The sequence below is a fragment of the Falco rusticolus genome, chromosome 18, assembly GCF_015220075.1.
Source record: "Falco rusticolus isolate bFalRus1 chromosome 18, bFalRus1.pri, whole genome shotgun sequence".
Lineage (NCBI taxonomy): Eukaryota > Metazoa > Chordata > Aves > Falconiformes > Falconidae > Falco > Falco rusticolus.
Window position 1 is genome coordinate 5,210,628 of NC_051204.1, and position 24,718 is coordinate 5,235,345.

The following is a 24,718-nucleotide window of genomic DNA, read 5'->3' on the forward strand; positions in this document are numbered from 1 at the left end:
GACATCGAATGCGCCCCCCGCCCCCCCGGCCCCTCGGGCCTCGGCGAGGCGGATTTGGGGTGATGCCGGGTTTGCTCTGGCCTGAGCAGCCGGGGGTGATGCTGTGGGCCGGGCAGGGCAAAGCCTGCCTGAAGCCCCCTTCCAGGGGAAAATAATAAAAAAAAAGGGGGGGGGGGGAGCTGCTGCCACGTCCTGCCCGCCCTGCCGCTGCTCCGCTCCTCTCCGCGCCTCTCCTCGCCTCAGCCACAGGTCTCCGCGCTCCCCTCCTCATCGCTCCCCGTCTCCACGCCTTCCAGCTCTCGCCCTCCGCGATGCTTTGATCTTAAATAACTCTCTCCTACCGCCTGCAATAAATTATGAATTAAGGTGCTGTTGACTCGTATTTACAACGTTAATAGCTTCCTTTTTGGGAAAAGATAGGGAATGTCTGGCCGAGACGGGAAGGGAGGGAGATTTCTTTGGGGGTGAGATGTGATAAAAACGGATTCGCAGCGGTGATAGACCAGGAACTTCTGACGAGATGACAGGCAAGCAGAAAGGCTTATTGCACAGAAATTAATGTAATAACACTTGCTCGAGCTACTTGAAATTGCTTATTATCTCCTCTCGCCTCTTGAACGTTATTTCTGCCATTTGTAACTGTAAGGCACAATAGCTGGTTTCTCGAAAAACTCGGTTTCAACGAGTTAATAAAGAAATGCAGCTTAAAAATGGTAAGGAACTACTTGCTCGTCATTTTTAGCCGGTCTGGGAGAGCAGCGAAGCTGTTGGGCGGTGAGGTGGGAGAGGCTGTGGCGAGCCGCGGGGCTGCGCGCAGGATGCGCGGGGCAGGGGCTTCTGCTCCGGACTTTCCCTTCCCAGCCCTGGCCGAAACCAAGCCCTTTCCCTGGGGTCACCGCCGAGCGCGGAGAGGAGAGATTTGGGGTTTGGGGGGGATGGAGCTAACGCGACGGGGGGAGCAGAGCCCTGAGGATCTGGGGCAAAAACAAGGAGGGAGGCAGCGCTCGGGGCTGGGGGGATAACGGTGCCCTCCCGGCCCGGATCCTGCACGGAGGGACGTTCTGCATCACCCAAGGGCCCCTCCGTCCCAGCCCCTTCCCACAGCCCCCGGCCAGGGACCGGGATGGGGAGCGCTCTGCCTTTCACCGCCCGGCCCCGCTCCCAGCCTGAGTCTGGGGTCTCCTCCCTCGTCTAGGTGCTAGCGTGGGTCTGGGGTCCCCTCCTGGGTCTGGGTCCTTATCTTGGGTCTGCGGTCCCCTCTCTGGTCTGGGAACCCCTCCAAGGTTGGGGGCTCTCCTCCTGAGTTTTGGGGTCCTCTCTCTGATACGGGGTGCTCTCCTGGGTCTGGGTCTCTTCATGGAGGTGTGGAGCTATTAACCAGGATCTGAGCTTCTATTCTGGTCTCTTAACCGGGGTCTGAGGCTTATATCCAGGGTCATATTTCGGGTCCGGAGCCCCACCCCAGGGCCAGGGTCCCCCCCCGGGGCCGGGAAGGCAGAGCTCGGGGGTCGGGGCAGTGTCCCCAGCACGAGGGCTTGGCCAGAGCGACCCGGCAGCCCTCGGCCACCCCATCTCCTCCTGACATGTGATTATTAAAGGGCGACAATTGCACAAAGACGTCTGGACCGGGGATAAAGCTCCGGTATTGATTTAACGGGGACTGCCGCCCGGGGCGGGGGCTGCGGGGTGGCTCCCCGGCACCGAGCCCGCAGCCGCCCCCTGCCAAGGGCCAGTTTCTCACGCTCAACATCCTAAGCCGACAGAGGGGGGGAGGAAAAAAAAAAAAAAAAAAGGAACGCAACAAAATAAAACAAAATACCACTGAATAAAATAAAGTGGGGGAAAAAGAGGGCGAGGGGGTCTGCATCCGTTTGAATACGACGACTTAAATTAATACGGGGCTTGACAGAGAATGATGCTGTATTTCTGGCTCAGTCACCGTCCCTGGATCTCCCTTAATATTTAATGAAAGTCGCTGAGTTCCTCTAATTTTGCTACATAAAGGTTTACACTAGCAGACAGAGTTAAATATCCCCGCTCGGGCGGTGTGAGACTTGGCTGGCGAGCAGAGGGGAGGGAAGGGAAGAGAAGGGAAGGGAGGGGAAGGGAAGGGAGGGAAGGCAAGGCAAGGCAAGGCACGGGAAGAGGGAAAAGCGGTGAATTCTCATCCGAGAATCCGGTGCGAACATTTAATCTTTGCTCCTGTTGTCAGTTTTATTGACTCCTCGCATGTTGGAGATTGTAAAATATTTAAAAACGCGATCTCCCACTTCCTCCTTCCCTTTCAACACTCCCGGTTAGGACCAATTTGGTCCAGTTCGGAGACGGGAGGGAAGGGCAGTGCCTGTCTCCTGACCGCCCATCTTCCGCGGAGGATGCACTCCCCGCGCTGACAGGGGGGCAGGCAGCGGTGCCCCCGTTTGGGGCGCAGCTCGTCCCCCAAAGCTCCAGCTTCACTACCCTGGCCAGTGCCTCGAAAGAGGTTTCCCTGTTGGAGCTCAGCGACATTTCACACAGGAACCCCCGAAAAGCTCACAGCTGCCGGCCAGGTTCTGCTGGTATTTAAGCCCATTTTCAGCTCTATTTCTCCTCGGAGCTCTGCTATTCCCGAGGTGAATAACAGGCTCGAGATCCTAAATAGAAAGACATTCCTTGGAGCACCTTCATCAACTTTCATCCTAAGAACATTATCCCCTCTTTCCATCCATCACCATCACAGCCTTAGCGAGATCCGGGCGCTAGAAAGCCACGCAAAGTTATCCTCCTGCTAGAAAAGCACAACGAATTACCCGCAGTGAGTTTATTCCCCTTTCTGTGGTTGTCAGTAGTTATGGGGACAGCCCGCCTCTGCTTGGGGTCCCTCGGCAGCGCCCCAGTTCCCCATTGTTCTGGTTTTGATGGGCAAACTCGCTTTGCTGCCTGCGACCAGCTCCCTGCCTCTCTCAGAGGCAGCTGGCTACCTTGCAACCTTCCTGCTGCAACCCCTCTCTCTCTTTTTGCGTTTTAAATCCATTTTTAGTGCCTGGTTTAAAAGGAGGCACCTCATTGCCTTGCTTTGCTAAAGCAACCTGTGCCTGTTCTCCAAAGAGGAGTCCTGCCGAGGGATGGGGAGAGGGAACTGGGGAGAAAATGGGTTATCGTTGATGAAGGGATGCTGCAACGCAGGACTCCGAGCTGTAATTTCTATATTAAGGTCGTGCTCTTTTACTAGGTGTATATGCCAATGAGGCGTTCCCGGTTTACCAAATTTATACAAATCTCTCCTTAATTGGTAATCACAGATGCTGTAATTTAAGACCCCCAGCTACAGAGCTTTCATATTAGCTGCTGATCTATTACTGTAAATCGTCTGAAATAATCAACTCCAGGGAGTGGGGTAGAGAGAGATCCTCGCTCTAAAATATCATCGCTTGCACATCATTTTCACTCGAGAAATGATTTATCTTGGACACCACTATAAACAACACAACTCTCTCACAAACACACACACAATGGCAGCCGCACTGCTGCTGACATGTTTATTGTAATAAATCAAGAAAGGGGGAAGAAAAAAAAAAGAGGTTGCGAGGAGAGAGAGGGAGAGGGAGAGAGAGGAATATTCCTAAAAATATCAATGAAATGCCTCGATGGGTATAAACACACATACCACCATGTGAAGAGAAATGGGAGGAAATGAAGACGGCTATTTGTCACATTTTACGACAATAACATTAATAACAAACAATAAATTTACATGGACATATAGACACGCTAGGAATTGGGAAGCCCCTGCTACTTACAATAATCCAGCCCTCGGCGTGGCTTCGTGGTTCCTGAGAATTGTTTTATTGCAGACTCCTCTCCCTCTCCCTCTCTCCTCCTCTCCCCCTCTTTCTCTCTCTCCCTCTCGCTCTTTCTCTCTTTTTTTTCCTCAGCTATAGGCTTGTTTTTTAAAGGACAGTTGAATTTCACGTCAGACACAAGGAGACCATGTCTGCGATTTTCCTGACGAATACATATCTATTCTGCAACCTCTGCATTAATTATTTAATGAATCACGTGATGGGGAAGGGGGAAGGGGGTCTCTCAGTTTCATACTCAAAGGACCACTGTGACCTTCCACCGGAACAGTATTTTTTTAAAGAAGTTTCTAACTGAACGAAGCTTTTCGAGGTGGACAGAGCCCCCCCCCTCCCCGGGCTGCTCGCTCGGCTGCCTGGCACGGCCGTGCCAGCGCGGGGTGAGGGTGCACAAGGGCACCCACCTTAGCCCCTTCTCTGGTAAAAGGCACGATTTTAGGTTTATTTCCCCATCCTCTGGCCTGCCTGGAGTTGGGAGCATTTAAACCCTTCTCCAAACCTTTCCTTGAGGTTGGCTTTGCTGGACCTTGGTTCAGCTAAGCCACATGGTGCTTTTTTTCTGTCTTTTTTTTTTTCTTCTCGCCACTGAGATTTTTATTACAATCTTGCACTAAATAGAACAACTGTTTTGGAGACTAAATCAGCTAAGAAGGAAAACTCAAGGTTTTAAAAAGCTCAGCCCTCCCTTCGCCTCACTTCCAGGCCTTTTCTTCCTGCTGCTGTTATTGTTTGGCCAGCATTTATTACATTAATAATAATAATAATTAAAAAAAAAAATCAAATTCTAACTCTGAAGAGAGCTGCCAAGTACAAGGATCCTGGAGGGAAAAAAAAAAAAAAAAAAAAAAGGAAGGAAAAAAAAGAAAAGAGCAACAAAGGGAGCGGCTGGGAAGGCCGCGGAGCAGGCACAGGGCAGGAGCCGGGCGCGCTGCCCTGGCACAGCGCTGCCGGTACAGAGAGGGCAGCCAGCGCGGCCCCGCCGACCTCCACGGGCACGGGGAAAACGGTCATCCGGGGGCAGGCACCATGGAGAGCCTGAAAGCCTCAGGACCGTGTCCCAGAACCCCCAGGTATCGGGGGGGACACCCCAGGGCAGAGCCTCCCCCCATCCCCATCCCCAGCATCCCTACACCCGGCTACACCGGGAACCGAAATTCCACACACCCCTCCGCGGATAAAGCCTGGAGGGAACTCGTATGAAACGTAAAAATTAATTAAAATAGCTTAAAAGCGCTCCCCCCCCCCTTTAAGCTGAGCCTAGGGGGGTGGGGTGGGGTGGGTGGAGGTGCTGGGCTTCCCCCGGCCAGGAAGGAGAGAGCGGGGAAGCGCTTCGTTTTCAAAACCCCTCGATTATTCCTGAATCGATTTTATCGAGTGGACGTAGCTGTCGGAAAAGAGACAAGTTTGGTCAAGGTGTGGGAGGAAGCGGGGGGGGGAAACCCGATTAAAAGGGGCTCCCGCCGCTCGGGGGGTCCCACGAGGGGAGGAAGCTTCGGGGGGGTGGGCTTTTATGGGAACTTCAGGTCAATTCAGAAGCCGCAACTTTCGCTTCACACAACCACTTCTTTTTTTTTTTTTTTTTTTTTTCTTTTTCTCTTGTCATAAACCGAAGTGTCCCTGTGAATGGAGCCGAGTAAATAAATTTTCAAAAGCGGAAAAAAAAACCAACCCGGAACTGAGCCATCCCAGGCAGTAAACGGGGCAGATACCCACGCCCCCCACCCCCCCATCGCCTCCACTGGAATTTTCGGGTTTGTTTCATGCTAAAGAAGCCCCCTTTTCGATTTATTTTTTTTTTTTTAAGCCCCCAGTTCAAAGGGTCGGAAACGCGGCCATAAACAGCAGCTTCGCCCTCCGAGGTGCCGTGATCAAAGCCGTTTTCTTTCTAAAGATAAAATGAACGTTTATATAGTGAGAAAGCGAGATTGATTTACGGATTTAAACACGCCGTTCTTATTGCGGATCATAAATCTGTCACCGGGGCTGAGAAACTCCCAAGCCGCTCGCCGAGCCCAGCCGCCTTTAAAGCGACCAGCGCTATACTGGGGGCAGCACGACCCCCCAGGCCCCCTATATCGGGCAGAGCCTCCCCATATCCAAGCACATATAGATGTATATATACATATTTATTTATTTATGCTTCCTCTATACCCCTTCTCTCTAGTAACTCCGTCTCAGGGGGGTGGGTTACGCGATTTTTCTCACACAACGACCCTTTTTTGGTCCAATTTTGGGACCAAGAGGTAACAAAGGGGTTCAGCAGCCCGGCCGGGACCTATGCCTGGGGGACTGGGGTGGGGGTGGGTCCCGGCTCGGGGATCCCGGGGATCCTCTGGCGCTGAGATCCCCCGCGCAGCTCCGCGCCGCTCCGCGCAGGCAGCTGGGCACAGAGAGGCTTTTGAGAGCGCCGTGGGCAGGGGCGAAGTGGGAGGAGGTGCGGGGGGAGGGCGAAGGGAGCGGAGGGGATGGAGAAGGACTCTCGGAAACAAAGGAATTTCTGAAAATAAGAGACGAGATGAGACGCAGGGCGAGGGGAGCGCCGGGCTGGAGGTTTGCGCCTTCGCTGAGGGCTTGCGGTTGGGTTTCCCCAAACTATTTTTGTAAAGCAAACAGCAGCCGGTCTGCTCCGCAAAGCCAACCCGCTGCAGACCCCCCCGCGCCCCCCTCCTTCTCTCTCCCTTTCTTACAAAGGAACGAAGCAACAAGCAAACACCGAGGGCTTTTGAAGTGAAATCAGAGGGGAAAGCGTCTGCCGGGCCCGGGCTCGCAAACAGAACCGTTAAACCGTGAGAAATCAGAAATAAACTCACTTTTAAGACCCTTTCCACTCCTTCCCTCCCTCCCCCCTCCGCCCCTTCCCCTCCCGGTGCCGGTTCCCCTCTTCCACGGCCCAAAACCGCGGTGCGGACCGGGGCCGACGGGACCCCGCAGACGCAAAGTTTTGCTGAACTGCGGGCTGAGCACAATGTCCAGCCTCGGAGAGGTCAAGGGGTTTGCGAGGTCAGTCCCCGGCGATAATACACAGCTAATCGCCTAGAAAACGTGTCCTCTGCGTGAACCCTATCCCCCGATCGGGGCTTGCCAGCGCTGGGTTTTGTCTCCCCAATTTTCACCCCTTTTCCTCGCCTCGGTGCTCCCCCACCGCTCCCGGGACGGGGCAGCGGCCCCCGGGAGCACCCGCACTCCCAGGACACCGACAGTCCGGGGGCAAATACACCCCCTTGGACACCCGCAAACCCCGGGACTTCCTTATCCCGGGTGACCCGCACCCCGGGACATCCTCATCCCGGGTCATCCGCACCCCGGCGCTCTGTCCCCTTTTGGGACCCTGCCAAGCCCTCCCCAAACCGGCCCGTGGCGGGCGGGGGCATCTTGCTCGCAAAAACAAATTAAAAAACAAAGAAAAAAAGAATATATAAAAAAAAGGGGAAGGAGGAAGGAAGGAGGGTACCCCCGCACCTCCCCGTCGGGGGTCCCCGCGCCGGCCCGCCAGAGGTCCCGTAGCAAAGCTTCGCAGGACCGAGCCCCAGACCCGCACAGCCCCAGATCGAGGGACCCCCCCTCACAAGTAACCCGCTGCAAATTTTCCCTGCCCGCTTCCCTCGCTCACATCGGTCAAAATAAAACGAGAAAACAGAAGGAAAACCCCGCACAAGAATTCACGTGTTGTTTTTCTTTCTGCCCTTTTTTTTTTAGCTCCTTTTTTCTTTTGCTTTCCCCCAGCTTCCTCGTGAAAGGAGGCAATAAACCGATCAGAAATGCATGCCAAGAGAGCAGCTCCGTTACCTGGTTCGCTCCCACATCCTTTTTCCAACGCCCCAGAGACGGCCCTCATGGTTTGGGTGGTTTCTTCCAAAGTGAGAGGTCTGGGGGAGGGGGTAGCTTTGGGGGGGAATGTGTTTGGTTTTGTTTTTCTCCCCCAAAAATAAAGCTTTCACCTTTACGATCCAGATTTTATTATTAATATTATTATTTCCCCTGAAGATTCTTGTAGGGCTCCGGGTGCTTTTTTCCCAACAGACGGTCTGCGGAGATATGCTGTTGAATAACAATGGGAAAAGGATAAGTATTTAAAGAAAAGAAGTGATTAATGATTTTCTGTATAATTCTCGCATTTTTCTTGGCTTCTGTCTGCTTATAATGGCTGTGAACTTTTAGGTCCTATAGAGATCTTCTTTTCTCCCCCTTCTATTCTATTCATACTTTCCAGCTTTGATTTGCTTCTATAGACCCCACATTCCTGGAAGCATATGCCTTTTTTTTTTTTTTTTAAAGAACTATTTTTTGCCATTCTTAGAAGCACTATCTTGAAAATAACACCCTCTTTACAACTCCAGCAGATCAAAGAGAGAAACAGTAAAATAAAATGCAACAACAACAACAGAACACCCCAGCCTCAGGCATTACAATAAAATACAGCCCTTGCCACCCTCCCCGGGGGAAAAAAAAAAAAAAAGGAAACTTTGAAGGTTTGCAGTTGCTACCTCTAAAAATGCGCTAGTTATCCAAACATACATCCATAAATCCATTTCGTCTACACCAGAGCTTGTAGCAGATCTGTACCATGTGACTATATTAATATTATTTTAAAGTATTAAAATGTCAATAGAAAGAAAAATCTAACGGCCCTTTGTTTGAGTTGGGGACACTTTATTTGCGGTGACCTACGACAACTGAAGGAATAACACATAAACACACCCTGGCTTTAAATATTTCAAGCCCTGCCGTTGTTTCTGAATAATGTGGGGGAATATTTCGGTCCTGATGGGGGGTCTCGGAGAATTCCGTGAACATTGAAAAAATAAGCAAAAGCCTTTTTTTTCTTTTTTTTTTCTTTTTAGAAGCAAGTATAAGAAAGTGATTATTTTCTTCAGCTGCTGGGGAGGCTTCCTCCCCCTGCGGACCCCACTGCTCACAATAGTGGGGTTTTTTTTATTATTATAATTTTTATTTGCAACTTAGAACTGGAATGTTATTTCGTCCTGAACAGTATTTTCGATACTTTCTATGAGAAAGAAAATGAAAATTAATACAAGAGCTGCGGCTCACAAAAGAAGCCATTTGTCTTCTTGATTATCTATTTGCTTGTCAGGCTATGAGCTATCGCAGGAGCCAGCTCCTTTGTAATATAAAAATACACAGAAAACCTGCAAACACCGAGAAACATCTGTGCAAAAATTAGACTCATTAATGCATTAACTACCTTGGAGAAGGAGATTTTTTTTTTTTTTAATCGAGAAGTCTCTCTAGAGAAATAGAACGCTACATCCATTCCTTACAGCAAAGCAAAGCGCTAATGACTACCTCTGTTTTGTCTGAGACCAGTTTGGGAAGAGCATATTAATATATGCTTAGAACAAATAAATCATAATATGTAAGGCTTAGCAGTACTTAAGGCTGATATACCCTAGTCAAACATCTTTTGTTTTCATTAGGGAGTTGAGGCTGTGCCATTGACAACAGAAATCCCTGTAAAAAAGAAACGTGCTGTTTAATTAATTTCTTTAAAATAGATATTATTTCTCACCCGAACAAAAAGACAACCCCTCCCCTCCCCCCCCAAAAAAAACCCAACCAAAAACCACACAGGGTCAGATTCACAATGAAAATTTTTATTTTCAATTGCGTTTTTTTGTTGCTGTTGTTCCTTTTCTCTGCTATTTACAGGTAATCCTGGACATCACGGAGGACAAAGGGAGGGGGCGGCGGCCGGGCGGGGTGTCGGAGCGGGCCTCGCCAAACCCCTGCGCACCCCGACAGGGACGAGCCCTCACCCCGCCGTCCTTAAGTCGTATTTCCAGTACAAATCTGGGCTAGACAGCGGGAGAGGAGCTCCCCCCGTCCCCTGCCCCTCACCCTAGGCCGGGGGGGTGAATCCAGGTGCCACAGTTTCTAACCTAAACCCCTTGCTTTCCCCTCTCCCCTCCCACACCCCCTTTCCCAGACTCACAATTAACCTGCTGGACTCAAAAAAAAAAAAAAAAAAAAGAAAAAAAAGGCAAGGGGGGGTGTCCTACATCCCTCTCCATCCTCTTGCTTTCTTTGTCCACCACCCACTTGACCTAATTTTCCTTCCCCCCCCCCCCCCAGGGTGGCCCCCACCTCCCACTCCCACGCACGACCAACGCAGTGTCCGAGAGCCCCCCCGCTCCCCACGGTCTGTGTCCGGCGGGGATTTTGGTTGTGTTTCTTGGTGGTTTTTGTTTTGTTTTTTTTTCCTCTCCATCACCGGGCTGTGCTAGAACCGCCGCATCTTTGGGATGGGGGGATAGAAACTTTCCATTTGTGGCTGGCAGGCGAGAAAAGAAAAAGAGGAAGAAGAGAAAAAGGGGGTGGTGGGGGTGGTGGGGAGAAAATCCAGTTCGTCTTGAAGAAACTGAGCCTCATTTATTAAAGTGAGCGCTGGTTGTCGAGGTAATAGCAGACATAAGGTCCATCCTTTGTACGGGAGAGTAAACATGACAAATGGGGCAGAGCTTGGCGTGATTAAAGATGAAACAAGGATCCATCTTAGCCAAATCTGAAAACTACTATCTACAGCCTTCTTTTAATGGAAGAGAGGCACAACAGCACAGCTCTGCTTTGTTGCAGCTGAGTCTCCCTCTGTTCCCCCTATAAATAAAGAGCACCCCTCCTTCCCTCACTTCTCGGAGCATTTAAAAAAAAAAATTATCATGTGTTCCCTACACACACACAAACTCACACCCACAAACACGCACACTTCATCCATCCAAGGAATAGTTATAGGCTGGTGGCTGGTCCATGGGATCGGTTTTGAGATCCTCCTTGTGGGATCTGCAGGCTGGCAGAGGAGCTGGAAGAATTAGACCTGATCTTGGTATTTGGTAACTTGTGATCTTTTTTCCATTTCATCCTCCTGTTCTGGAACCAGATTTTGATCTGGCGCTCGGAGAGGCAGAGGGAGTGGGCGATCTCGACCCTGCGCCGCCGGGTGAGATAGCGGTTATAGTGAAATTCCTTCTCCAGCTCCAGGACTTGCTGCCTGGTGTAGGCTGTGCGGGAGCGTTTCGGTTCCCCTCCTGAGTAATTGGGGTTTACTGAACAAACACAAAGGAGGAAAAAGAAGAAAAAAAGGGGGGGGGGGGGGAATGGAGGGGAAAAAAAAAAAAGAGCAGAAGAAGAATTACCGAGCTGTTCCTTTAATGGGTCCTTTCCCCAAAAAAAGCATCACACATTCTTTTGGTGGGGGGATATACTCAAAAAAATACACCGCCAACCTTCTAAAAATATACCCAGAAACTATCTCCAAATCTCCACCTCCATCCTCATTGCTTGACGTGTATTCCTGTCTAAACGTTTTTATAAGGTCCCCTAGACGCGTTTTCCATGCCCTCTGTGTGTGCATATACACATATATATACACACCTCTACTGAGCATCGCTCTATTATCCCCAAATCTTTAAAGTTCCCCCTACACACATGCAAACAGGCAAACACAGACACTCCTTTTTATTAAATATCACGCTAAAAAAAAAGGGGGGGGGGGAATAGTAAAAGTTTACTCAACCCGCCACTTAAATACAAATTACGAAAACATAAAACTTAACTTATGAAGATTCAACAGCCATAAAAAAAGTAGCCTGCAAGAAATTGGAGGAGGATGGTAACAGAGACTTCAAAGGCACATGGCCAAGCAGAGCAATAAAAATTTATGGAGGATGTAATTATACCGCTCTGCAAACAGGCGATCGTAAATCTCCACGAATGGTTATTTTACAACTGGTGCAATAAGATTTCTACAAGACTTTGAGGTGCTACTTACTATAAAGCAAAGCCACTTTAGTTCACTTACCCGTGCTTACATGGACTTTTTTCATCCAGGGGTAAACTACCGGCTCTTTGCAAGAGGAATTGGAAGGGCTTTGGTTCAGAGAGTTTTGGCTGCAGGAGGGTGGTGGGCTGGGGGTGACCGGCTCGCAGGGATGGTTTGGCTCAGAGAGGTGGCTCTGCAGTCCGGCCGGAGGATGGACATGACCCCGGGGGGATAACACCGCTGCTGGGTGGCCGGAGCTCTGGCAGGACGGGTAGAGCTGCTCCTTGCAGGCTGACCGCGGCTGGTACATCGCTTCATGTTGGAAAGTGCCCTCTCGCCTCTGGCTGCCGTAATATCCCGGCGAGTGATTGGGAAGGTAATCGCTGTGGGAATACTCTTCACAGGGTGGGAACTTGGGGTCCACATAGTTGGAGTTGATCAAAAACGAGCTCATGGCCATTAATTTCTTAGAATTGCACACACGGAAAAAAAAATATATATATCTCCTAAAATTTATTCCTGTCCCCCCCTTTACTCGTTTTCCTGTTTCGTGAAACCCTCCTACTTACTGTCAAGTGAACAAAGTTGGAGTCCATGTGACAGCGCGGGCCAATGGCGCGTGCCCCGCGGTCCCCGGATAAGGAACCGAGCCCAGCGCGAGCGCTCCGGGCCCCGCGTCCCCGGGGAGGCGGCCGGGGGCGCCCGCTCCCCCCGGCCCCCGGCCCCCGGCCCAGGCTGCGCAGCGCCCGCGGGCGGGAACCGGCCCCCCCGGCTCACACCCCTCGGGGGTGTGTCCTGCCTCGGGGCGGGGGGCAACGGCGCAGAGGAGGTGGGAAAAATAAAAATGCACCCCCTACCCCACCCCCCGAAAAAATTAAAATAGAGGGTAAAAATGCTTTTTCGGGGGGTGCGCGGCTGCGGCTGGGAGCGGCTGCCCCGGCGCATGATCCATGGCGGTCCCTTCGGGTGGTGGTCGCATCTCATTCCCTGCTAAGGTGATGCGGGAAGGGACATTGCGCCCCGAGCCTGGCAGAGATGAATAAGGCTTGTTTGGGATCGATAAGAAATTCATCAGCTAATTCGGGGTACCCGGTCTCCTAAATCACATTTAGCCGGGCTCTGAGATTGACTGTTTTCCCACGCACCGATGGAAAAAGGAGCCCGTCCTCCAAGCAAGAAATCAAGGACTTGATGAACAATTACAAAAGCGAATTAGCCCAAGTCCTAACGCAGCTTCGCCTCGCCCTTCTCGTAATAAAGACGCTTTAAAAGCCAGCGCGATGCAGCTGCCTCGCAAAAGCCGCCCCCAGCCCCTCAAATTCGTCCTTAGACCCGAAACGCGCAATAAGCTCCCCACCGGCGGCAGGACAGAAAGCAAGGGTGGTTTTTTCGGTGTCAGTGCTGAGATTACACAAACTAACGCAACAGTGGGATCCTGGCTCTCAAATCGCAGTAATAACGCCCCTGTCCCCCACTCCCCTCCTTTGCAGCTCAGATTTTATCTCCAAGTGATGATAAAGTTTATCGCAGGAGCGCTGGAGTTGAGCTAAGGTCAAATCCAAAGTGTTTCTTTTCAGCTATAAACCGGGTTTCTGGTTAAGCCCTTGTTTTCACCCTTTTATTTCGGGTTCTGGAGATGTGGGTGGCTTTTTTTTTTTTTTTTTTTTTTTTTTGGGGGGTGGGGGTGGGGTGGGGAAGGGGGGTAATGCCTTCTGGGTTTGTGACCTGTAGTGTTTGTGTCAACTACATATTCCCCTAGATACGAATTTGTGACCCAACTTCCTTTACACAAATTCGGATCTACAGGGTACATATAGAAGACAGATGCATCCTCCTCGGTCAGAGATCTTCGCCTACCGCCATAATTATCTTCTGGGGCAGGGGGGTAAAGTTTTGTGACTCGAGAGATTAAGAATTAATCCATAGGTAAAGACGGTTAAAATATCCACTCTTCAGAGGAAAGACGATTAATGAAAACACCAACTCAGTTTCCGAATAGAATAGCTGGTACTAGGATAGAAACACTTGCACTTTTCTACCCTCTCCTCCATACCCTATACATTAGTTTTCAGCTGTGCTAAAAATAATCAGCCCTTAGAGTGAATATATAAGTATAGGCGCACAACGAGTCTCGAATCCAAATAATCGTCAGCTAAGAGCAAAATGCCATAGCTCCGTCCCCCTCCAGCCTGAAACCCCCGAAATTATTTTCTGATACGCAGCGCAAAGATTTCATCCATTTTTCGTTCTTGGAGGTCAACCAAGGTTTGGGTTTATACGTGCGTGTGCGGATAAATTATAAAATAAAAAAAGAAAGAAAGAAAGAAAGAAAGAAAGAAAGAGATGAAAAGAAATACAGAATGTAAAGGCAGATGGGACGACAGGTTTTTTTTTTAATGACAGGCAATTCTTTTTACAACCCGAGAAAAAGATCAAAGGCGTTTCATTTCCGAAAAAGGGATATAAAGCAATAAAATATTCATACTGTCTAGGTAATGAACCTTCATTCGGAACTAATGAGGGTAGCATCATGTTGAGATTTCGTTTAAAATTACAGTTGCCCAAGAGATTAAAAGTATAGCAGCATCCTCCCCCACTCCTTTTTTCTTCCGCCCCCCCCCCCCCTTTTTTTTTGTATTTCAAAAGGCAGAACATTTTTTTGGTCAAGTATCTCCCGAATTAATTGCATTTAAATGCCACGGTGGAGAGGCTATCAAAGAAAACTGCATTTTCCCTACATGAAAATTCCTGACAAATATTTTAAATATATTGCACAAACTCCTGCAATTTTCCTAACACAAACCAGTCGTGGCCAAGACTGAACGTCCCAGTTTTCCCGGACACACAATGGCCCGAGAGTTTTCAGGTATTTTAAGGTGAATAGTCGGTTTTCCTGAGAAAACGTGTAACTCCCAGATAAACAGAAAAACGAAGACATATTTTCAGAAATAAGCCCAAATGCACCTAGGACAGCCCCCGGACCATTGCACACGCCTGAGCAAACCCCAGTTTTCCAGCAAAAGCCGCAAAGCAAAGCTAAGGCGCCTCCTGCATCTCCCACCTCCAGGAACCGGCACCTCCGCTTTGCTGGGGAGCAGGCGGCAACGCTAAAATTTACCTTCCCCTCTAAAACCTGCCATAAAAGTAAGAAGCCAAATCAAATCTGCTTGTACAACGTGTAGATGGATGCCATAAAATAATTCTACAGAACCAATCCCATTAGAGCTCCTTTTTTTTTTTTCCCTCCTCTCTTAAATTTTATTCCTCCTTTCCAATCCTCTCTCTGATTTATTTTATTGTATTTCTTCGCAGCCGGTATCGTAGTGATCTCCTAACAGAGGAGAGGACCCTGAACAGAAATAACTAGGCCTATTCTGTATTTTTAACCCCCTCCCACATCCTTAAAAAAAAAAATCAAGAAACCCCGGGTTTAATTTTCCTTCCCAGTGACACAGGGGGTTTGGGACCAGCAAACCAGCACCCCTAGCGTTTACCAGCAATGTTCCCCCCACCACACCTCCAGGAGATCCCCCCTTCGCCGCCTCTGGTCCCAAATTGAAGGCAGCCCCTTGCTGCCCCCCCCCTCCCCGCACACCTTTCGCTGGGAAACCGCCCCACGCCGCGGAAGTTTCCCCCAGCAAATTCCACTCGAGCTCTTTTCCATTTCAAAGCCACCTCAGTCGGGGAGGGCAGGGGATCTCCCCAGACCCCCGGCTTGTCCCCCACCCCCTCCATGGGGCAGCCGGGGGAGCCCCCAACCCTCTCCAAAAACCTCTCAAAGGCACCTGCCAGCGCAGGGGGGCTCTGAACCGGCTCCTGCTGCTGAGCTCCTCTCTGGTCACCCCAAAAAGGGGGGGCACTAGGCGGGGTGTCCTCCCCAGCCCAGGTGTAACGCCGGCAGCGGTACCTACCTTGGCAAAACGTGGGTCCTTTCCTGGAGTAATCCCCGAGGGGTTTAGGATGCTCCCTCAAAACTTGGTAAGGTTTTGCAGGCGGAATCCTATAGAAACCCCCTTATCACCCCCTACCCCCCCCGCCACCCCCTCCCCAACCCAGCCTGGCTGTTCTCCTCTCTCTCTCCCCGTGTTGCTTTTTCATTGAGATTATTTCTCGATAAGAACACTAATTTCTCTCTCTCCTTCTTCTTCTTCCTTTTTTTTTTTTTTTTTTTTGGTGGGGTTTGGTGGTGCCCCCTCCCCCCACTCCCCCAGTATAAACCACTATTGTCCTTAAAGGCGAGCGGAACTGCTCCTGGCAGCGCCAGGAGGCCCTCTGAGCATTTTGGGGTGGGAAACCCGCAAGTTTTGGTATTAATCTCATAGTTTGTCAGTCTTTGTTAAACAGCGAGGCGTGTCCGCAGCGCGGCGGCCGCCGAGAGCCGCGCTGACCCGCGGTTCACCCCGCGCCGCGCTCCCTCCGCGCCGCTCCGCGCTTCATTTTCAAGGCGTTTTGTTTTGTTTGATTTTTTTGTTATTATTTATTTTTTGACCCCCGGTTATATTCCCCCGGAGATCACATTCTCCAATCTGACAGCAATGAGGATGGAGATGTCTTAATTTAATTTCCTCCCCCCCTCCTTTCGGAAGCGCAAACCTTTTGGGGGTGTGTATTAAACTGGGACACCAACACCCCCCAAATCACCCCTGGAAAACGGGGAGCGCTAGAGGTCTGAGGTGCTTCTTTAGGGCAGAACTTTTGGTAAGGAGGAGCCGGCGCCGTGAGCTGTGTAAATGCGCGAAGGGTGGCGGCGGGGTTAGGTGGAAATCAGCCCACACCTGTTTTGCAACAGGGAAACGAAGATTTAAACCTTGCGTGGTTTCCCAGCCAGCCTTGTGTATCCTTTTCATTTCTAATGAAAAAAATAAATCATATTTTCACCTCAAGCTGGTGAAGCAGCAAGCGAGGGGCGCCGGCGCGGGGGGCGGGGAGCTGAGCATCCCTGCCGGGGGCTGCGGAGATCCAGCCGTTATCTCCGCGTTTACACCGCCAGCTCCAACACCGCGTTTCTCCCCCCGATAAAGAGGTCATTTAGAAAGTAGATCGGGATTTAAAAGCTCATTTCATTGTCCGGTAGGGGGAAAAAACCACCCCAGAATAGAAGGAACCCCCCCATGAATCGTGTTTGCAGCGCCTGGCCGGGACTCAGGAGACCCTCACCCCGGGGCCAAGCCGAGTCCGTCCCGAGCAAGGGAGATAAATTAGAAATACCCTTGAAAATGATACCTTTAATTTCCTCCTTCTCTGCCCCCTCCCTCCCTCCCTCCCTCCTTACATCTCTCCAAATGAACTCACTTCAAATGCACGCGCAGCCTCGCGTCCCTAAATTGAAAGTTAAACGTTATGATGTAGGAGTGAATATTATAAGGAAAGTTGGGAGGTGGTTTCTTTTTTTTATTGCCGTGAAATTATACCTGCTTGTTTTAATATCCCGAAAACAAATGGCCTTTATTATCCATTACCTGTTCTATAAACCTGGAGTAGAAATGACTGTTCTAGAGAGATAAGTACAGTAATTACAAGGGCGAAGAGATGGATCACCCAAGTTACAACTAAACGGTAGCCCTTATATAGTGATATTTTATAAATACCAAGCAAATTCATGGCAATTAATTAAACCCGAGCCTTATCACACGAAACAAAACGCTTTACGTTCTCTTGAATTTCACCTACTCCATGAATATATCCGCATCGGGAAAGCAAATGGATTTTCCAGAATGCCTTTCCCAGGGCTCTAATATTCTCTCTTTCTCTTCCAAGAAAAATGACCCTTGTTATAAGTATTTAGTCACTGAAAATATTTGAAAGCCGAAGGGGAGGCGGGGGGAGCAAATTTGCAGGGCTTTCCCCCCCCCCCCCCCTTTTTTATTTTTTTCAGAAGAGTTTGCCTTGCTACGACTGTTTGCTTAAGGAGCGATTGAAAAGATCTTCCCCAGTCCCAGTGCAAATAATATTTAGAGTTTGGAGGGTTCAAAGTCTGGCAGTGTAGAAATAACTTTGAAATGCCAAGGGAAATATTTATTATATCAGTTCATTAAACTGTTGCAATGCCCAGAGTGGAGTCACATTTCAAGGAAGAAATATAAAACATTTCATTCAAATTCCGACGGAAAGCGTGCTGCAAAACAAAATTAGCTACTTTAACCGGACCCAGCGACGAAACGGGCACTTAAAAGCGCCTTTAAATACATACACTGAAATTTTTAAAGCCATCAGCCCATTGATTTTGCCTATATATCATTATTCGAGATTTCCTACGATTAAGGTAGAAACGCCCGCAGTAAATCAGGGACGTTATTTCGTGTGATTCTTTCAGGGGTTTTGGGTAAGGATTTGCACTCATGCCGATTAAAAAATATTTGGCGCTGGGGCTGCGGCGCCCGGGTGGGGAGGGCGGGGGGGAGACAGGCACCTCTCCAAGGATTTGGGAAGTGTTTCCAAGTAAAGATGTTAGAACGCATTCTCACCAACCATGTCAGAATTTTTTTTTTCTCGGTATAATTTAAACCCTATCCAAACAAAATTGACGCTGGAATGAAAATTATTTTTTAACTGCTAGCGTTAATATCCTAGAGGGACCTCCACGTAATTGGATTTAATAAATGCATTTCCCCTTATATTCTGTTAATTCGACTCCAAATAGCGTTTCAGGGGTTATCTTAGAAAAATACTAAGAAGTCGCTTGGCGTTTCCTCACGGGAGACCCAAATCAATCTACCTTATTTTCTACCGACATCCCACCCCAAATCCTGCAGCCCGCCCCCCCCCCCCCCGCCCCCCCGTTCGCGGCTGAAGGTCGCTCCCACCTCGCTATCATCTTCTCCCATCTCTGCCCACAACCAGAGACTCTTCCTCCCACCTCGCCCCCCTCCCCGCTTTCTTTCTCTCTCTCCCTTTTTTTTTTCACACTGACATCAGTCTATCAGGGTTATACACAAGACTGAGTCACGCACAGCGTAAACTTTTGACCCTCAACTTTTTGACCCCTCGAGCTATAATGCTGTACTAACAAGCCCCCCAAGACCAGAGTTACAGTCTACGTCTCTAGAAACTAATGCGGAGCTGATTTCCCTATTTTATTTATTTTACTTTAAAAAGAAAAGGGGAGGAAAAAAACCCTGGACATTTCTTAGTGATTTTTTCCCCAGGGGAGAACAAAAATATCAGAGCTTTGCAAACACGAGATGTTTATCTCCAGATCACCCATTGCTGTCTTAGCAGATTTTTTTATTCCCTCCCTGTTGCTCCCCCTGCCCCTTTTATATTTAAAAGAACAGGAGGAAAAAATAATCCCTTACACCACAGCTGCGTTGGGTTATTTATCTTTTGTTTGAGCTTTTAACCTAGGTGAGTTGTTGTCTGCGGTAATTAGCCTGCTCTGATTTTTATTTTGTTTTCGGGGGGTGCTGGGGAAGGTGTGCCCATGGGGGGCCTGGGCGCACCGGGGACTCGGCGGGGCGCACCCGCGACCGCCCGGGGGGAGCCGGAGCCTTGGGGGAGGCTGCGGGCGGCCGGTGCCGCTCCAGCCCGGCCCGGCTCGGCTCGGCCCGGCCCTGCTGGCAGTGAACTTGGTCTGAGGCGGGCTCTGCTGGCTGCTCGGGGACGTTACAGGCGAGGCGGCCGCGCCGGTGCCCTGCCCGGGGTCGCCTGTTCCCCCCGCTCCATCCCAAATGTTTTTTTTATCTCCCCCCGCCTTTGCACAGTCCCCCCGCACGACCAGAGCCCCACTCCGCCACCAAACAAACGCCTTTACACCAAATCCCAGCGCTGTAATTTGTTTTGACTTGAAGGAGGGATATATACACGCGTAGATATACATACACATACATACACATGTTAAAAAGAGATAAATCAAAGGGGGGGGGGGGAAACCTCGTACTAGTCTTATTCTTTCAACGCTCGCTGTCAAAATAGTTTCTTTTCAAAGCTATTTAGGGTAACAGAACACGGAAAAACTGTGCCGGGTGGACACCTCTCGAGTTAAGTTATCAACCTCCTTCCAAATATCATTTATTTAACATCAGCAGAGGAAAGAATGGGGAAAAATCAGCTCAGACACCCAACAGCCAGGCTCTGGAAGAAAAATTCATTCTTAAATCCATTCTAGGACTGGAAAGAGACCCCGGAGGAGGAGCCAAACTCCATCAAAGTCCTTTTCGGGTTCCCTAATTGAGGAGGGACCTTTATCCAGAAGATTTTAAATAATCTCGTCAGCTCGTTCCCTTCAGGTCGGACGTGTAATTAAAAAAAAAAAAAAAAAAAAAAAAAGGGGGGGGTTGGGGCTGGGGGAAAGGGACAGCCAATTTCTCAGCCTGAAATTCAGCTGTGGGGGAGGGAAAAGGGTTTGGGAAAAGGAGCTGGAGAGAAGGGGCTGGTTTCCTTGGAAAGCTTTCCCTGCTTGGGGAGGTCGGAGTGGGGGGGTGGGCTGGAGTAATTTACAGGACTGTTGCAAAGAAATAGGTGAATAATCGGAGTCTTCCTCTAAACAGAATGAAATGCAAGAATTACAGCCCGAGCAGTGCATTTTCTAGTCCCTGCCGCCAGCCCATCCCCGCCAAGGCAGATAAGGACCCACACCCTCCCAACCTTCAGTGTTGTGTCCAGAAGAAAAAAAAAAAAAGAGAGAGAAAAAAAAGGAGATCCCTTTGGCTTCTGAAAAGCATAATTACCACATTGTTGGTATGTCTGTACTGGAGCAATATGAACCACATCCAGTCCTTCTCCAACCCTCCCCCTCTCTTACTGCCAGTCACCAACACACCCAGGCAGTGGGACTTGGTAAATTAAAAAAAAAAAAAAAAAAACCCAAGAAAATAAAAAAAGAAAGGAGGCAAAAAAACCCACCCTGGAGCTTATGTTTTCCTTAAAAAGGTGACCCGGCAGCCCCCGGGGTCCGTGTTGTGTTGGGATACGATGCTCACCCTCTCCTCCGAGAGAGGAGCCGGGGCTGTACAAGTCTGCTGACCTCGGAATGATCCCTCTTGCCTATGAATTATTGATGAGATATGAGCTCTGATTTCTCTTTTCAGTATGCAAACCCCATTATACTGTTAAAATGGCGATTTAATCGTTTAGAATAGCTTCGCTTTTTTCCAACTCATTTGTGCCCCTTCCTTTTCATTTAATTCTCTTAATTAAATCCTTTAACAGATTTTAATCACTTTTTGTTGAATAAAATAAGACATCATACGCATCTGTAACTAGGTTACCTTGGCGAAGTTTGTTTTTGGTGGGGTTTCTTTGTTTTGGTTTTGTTTTTAGTTTGCCCTGCTTGCTTCCTTGGTTGAGTTTTTAAAACCTGGGTGGAAGGAAATTTTATTTTGTGTTGCGCCGTACCCGGTGAGGAAAGAAGGTCTAAAATGCATAAACGCTTAAAAAAATTAAAATAAATAAATAAACCCATGACATCCAAAATGGCCTGACAACAGCATCACAACATCGAGCTGCCTTTTGCATTGAAGCGCTTCCCAAACCTCTCTGTGCCCCTCACAAATGTGGTGTCGTCCCCCCCTTGCACCCCCCACTTCTTGCTAAACGAACCTGGAAACCGAATGAGTATTTTACGGGTGAAATTTCTATTTTTTCCGCCCTCCAGCAGCAGCGTGGCCATGGGGGTCCTGCGCCCACCCTGGCACAGGGCCCTGGGGAGATGCCCCAAAAGGCAGCTTGAAGGCAGCTGTAATTAATACAGATGCTCAGCGCGGCTTTTCCAGGCTGTCGAGCCTGGGCTGGCTCTTGGGTGAGAAATAACTGCTTTGGGGTTTTGGTGGGGGGGTTCCCTTCAAAGTACCATGAGGTTTATACACTGTTTACTAAACGAAATAGGAAACCCTTCAGGGATGGGGAGAGGCTAAAGAGAAAGGACTGGGGGCAAAAAAAAGGCACAAGTAGACATGGTGGCACCCAGTTTTAGTAAGCGAGAGGTGCTGTGAGCCAGGTGAGCTCACGGGGCGCTCCCCTGGGCTGTGGTAGACTTTGCACATTTGGGGCAAACAGCTCCCACCCACGAGGCCATGACCGGACCTCTGTTTGGGGAGTCCTTAAATCATAGGGTTTCCCCATTCGTACCCAGAGTCATGGCATAAAGGTCTGCACAACTACAGGTTTAAGCAAGATTTTCCTTCTAATCATGTCCTAGATTCTCCGTATTCTTAGACCCGATATTAAAGCGTTTCATATTTATTCTGTCTTCCACAGCTACAGAAGAACTAATTGTCCCGTGTCTGATATGCCATTAAAGTGAGAGAAACGATGAAAAATGCAAAGGAAAAATCCCCGCCTACCTGCACGGTCAGAGCCCCGTTTTCCTGTTTACTCTCCTTATGCTTCCTTTTCACCAGCAACAGGGAGATTTTTTTTCCTTTTCTTTAAAGGATGGTGGGGGGGAGCCTGTGTTAAGCCTGTGACCCCTTCCAGGCTGTAAAATGGTAGACAATGATACCTCCTCATGCCTTACAGGAAGCTGGAGGTTAACACCATGTAAGGGGGAAAAAAAAATAATCCCCAGATAAACCCTTCCAAATCCAACTTGTTTAAAAATAAAAAAATATCCAGACCAAAAAAACCGTGCTACAGGCTGCAGGTAGAAAGCAGATCTCGTGGACAGAGAGGACAGGTTTTCATGTGAGTAATGGAAAGGAGAGGGATGGATGATGTTATTATGCCAGCAACAGAATCCAGCCCCTGGTCCTTTGCTGCAGCACAGGCCCGGTGCCATCTCTGTGCCAAGGATGCTCAAATCAAGGGAGCGGCACAGGGTTGTTACCTGTTGTCACCCATGCAGGCATCTCCTCCTTTCTGCAAAGTCCTGGAGCTAAACTGCATGGCAAATTCCCCTTGGTCTGGCTTTCTGGGACTGCTCCCCCCCTCCCCCTCCCCGAAATAGCACGTTGGGTACACCAAGCGATTAGAAATTATGGTACTCAAGAAAAAAATTCCTGTGTCTCCTGTGCTCGGAGTGGATTTGGAAGGAAAGTTTGCCTGGGATTACATAAAAAATTAATACCTCTGAGTGGGGAGGTGGGGATGGGACAGTGATGCAGATGATGGATGGGGAAGAGGTGGGTGAATGGGTAGGTCTTTGGATACACGGCGGGATGGACATATTTTGGAAACACGGTGTCTGTGGGTAGATGCGTGCATTGAACGTACGGTTACATTTTCAAACATACATTAAGGCGCAGGGGTGTCACTTTTCTTGCCTAAATCGCTCGCTATCGTTTGAATGAGGAGAAATTATTTCCAGTCACCAGTACAGATCAGAAGGGCAAAGAATTAGCAGGCCATCACTTGGACTGACCCCAGCACGATCGCACACCTCTCCCCACATCCCCTCTTTTCCAAGCGTTTCTAACCCCCTGTAGACAAACCGCCTGCAGCCTGTCGTGTTTCTGCGGCTAAATTCACCTTTACAGACCATACACCACTGAAGCCTTTCAAGATCACATAAAATATCTTTATTATCAACTGCAAAGCAGGCGTGCAGCTTGCACAGAGCTTAGGGAGAGGCTGGTCAGCACAAACCCAGCCTGCTGGATGGGAAAGGCTCCCTGTGCCTTGAATTCCCAGCTTTAGCGTTTGTGTTTACAGGTTTGCAGAGCAGAGGTTTTCCAGGATTGCACTGGCCACCCTCTGACTGCTCGGCGAGAAGCCAGAAGTTCAGATGATAGCAAAGATATTAGGAGATACATGGAGCAGGACAGGAAAAACAGCCCAAGGAAGGAAAAGCAATCTCCAAAGTGTGCTAAAGGGGGACATTCTGCTTTGTGTAAAGGAGACGGACATGTGTCCACCAAATGTTGTCTTACCGTAAAAAAAAAAAAGGGGGGGGGGGGGGGATAGAAGAAGCTTGTGACTGCTCCAAATTCTAGAAAACCCCCATTCCGCCCCCCTCTCCCCCCCTCCCCAGTACCTCCGCTTTGAACTTTTAAAATTATTATTATTATTATTATTATTGAAGGAGCGAGGAGGAGGCAGGGAATGGATGTGAGTTGGTTCAGGTGTAGACAAAGTGTCCCCCCCACCTCTCCTGCAGATGTGGCGAGTTGACTTTCAAAAAAGAAGCAGCCTTTCCAACGCTGGAGTTTGGGTTTTTTCCCCCCTCTATGTTGTTATATCTGCATTATTTCGCCCTATTTTGCTCTATCTGCGCGGCCGCGGAGCCAGAGCCTCCGGACGGGGACACCTGCCCGCCCCACCCCGAGCGGGGGGCTGCAGCCCCAGCCATGGCAGGCTCCACTCTCCTGCCCTTCCCCGCTAACTTGTTTATTTTCCCAAAGAAAAAGGCTGCTGCCTGCCTTTTCCAGAAAGATGTCACCCTTGGAGGAGCGAAGGAAATCTGTGAGATACCGGTGGGTTCAATCAGATTTGGAGGGTCCGTATGCAAACTGCAGCCTCTCTGATTATTTTTCTGTAGCACTTCAAGACAGGCTGGAGACATAACAGCGGTCATTCAGTGTCTCCATATGGTAGAAAAGAACTACGGAAATATGAAGACACTCGTTTCTATTATTGGGGGAAAAAACGAAACCCAAGAGAAAAAAAAAAAAAGAAGGAAAAAAATGGAAGGGAAAAAAAAAAAAGCCCTGGGGAAAAAAAAACCGGTGTCTACACAGGCCGAACGGGGAAAGGAAAAAAAACCACACGTATTTCTTTGGCAAGCAGGCGAAAATTATTAAAATGAAAAGGTGTTAACAACCTGAAGAGCACAGACAGAATATAGCTAATTGAAATGCAAAGGCACAGGCCAGATCTGTGGCTGTTTGCTAGCAGTACAAACAAACCACACCGAAGCACCTCCAGTAAACCAGCGAGAGCCTTTTAGACGGCGAAGGACAAACCCAAACTTTGCCTGAACTACACATGTCCCCCGGCAAAGACAGGATGGAGTTTGCTTTGCGATGCAAATCTTTACAGATTTTCTATTTCTCCCGCTTGCACAAAGTTTACTTGCGGGCCTCGAAGCTGTGATGGGAATGTAATGCAATTCCAGCTCTCGGGAGGATAAGGATTAGGACCTTCTAAAAGTGAGAAATACAGCTCTGAAAGAGAGACAGACCCTCTTTCCTCCCCGCTCAGCCTTCAGCCATATCAACCCTTTAAAATAGTT

The 24,718-nt window shown here is 49.3% G+C and overlaps 1 protein-coding gene across 1 annotated transcript; it reads right to left on the reverse strand.

Moving 5' to 3' along the window:
• Positions 1-10,029: 10,029 nt before the first annotated feature.
• HOXB4 (homeobox B4) lies at positions 10,030-12,316 on the reverse strand. The gene is made up of 3 exons (XM_037411409.1): positions 12,183-12,316; positions 11,653-12,079; positions 10,030-10,897 (listed from the first exon to the last, which is right to left on the reverse strand). The coding sequence occupies exons 1-3, from the start codon at positions 12,207-12,209 to the stop codon at positions 10,581-10,583; spliced, it is 771 nt and encodes a 256-aa protein (XP_037267306.1). The 5' UTR covers positions 12,210-12,316; the 3' UTR covers positions 10,030-10,580.
• Positions 12,317-24,718: the final 12,402 nt, after the last annotated feature.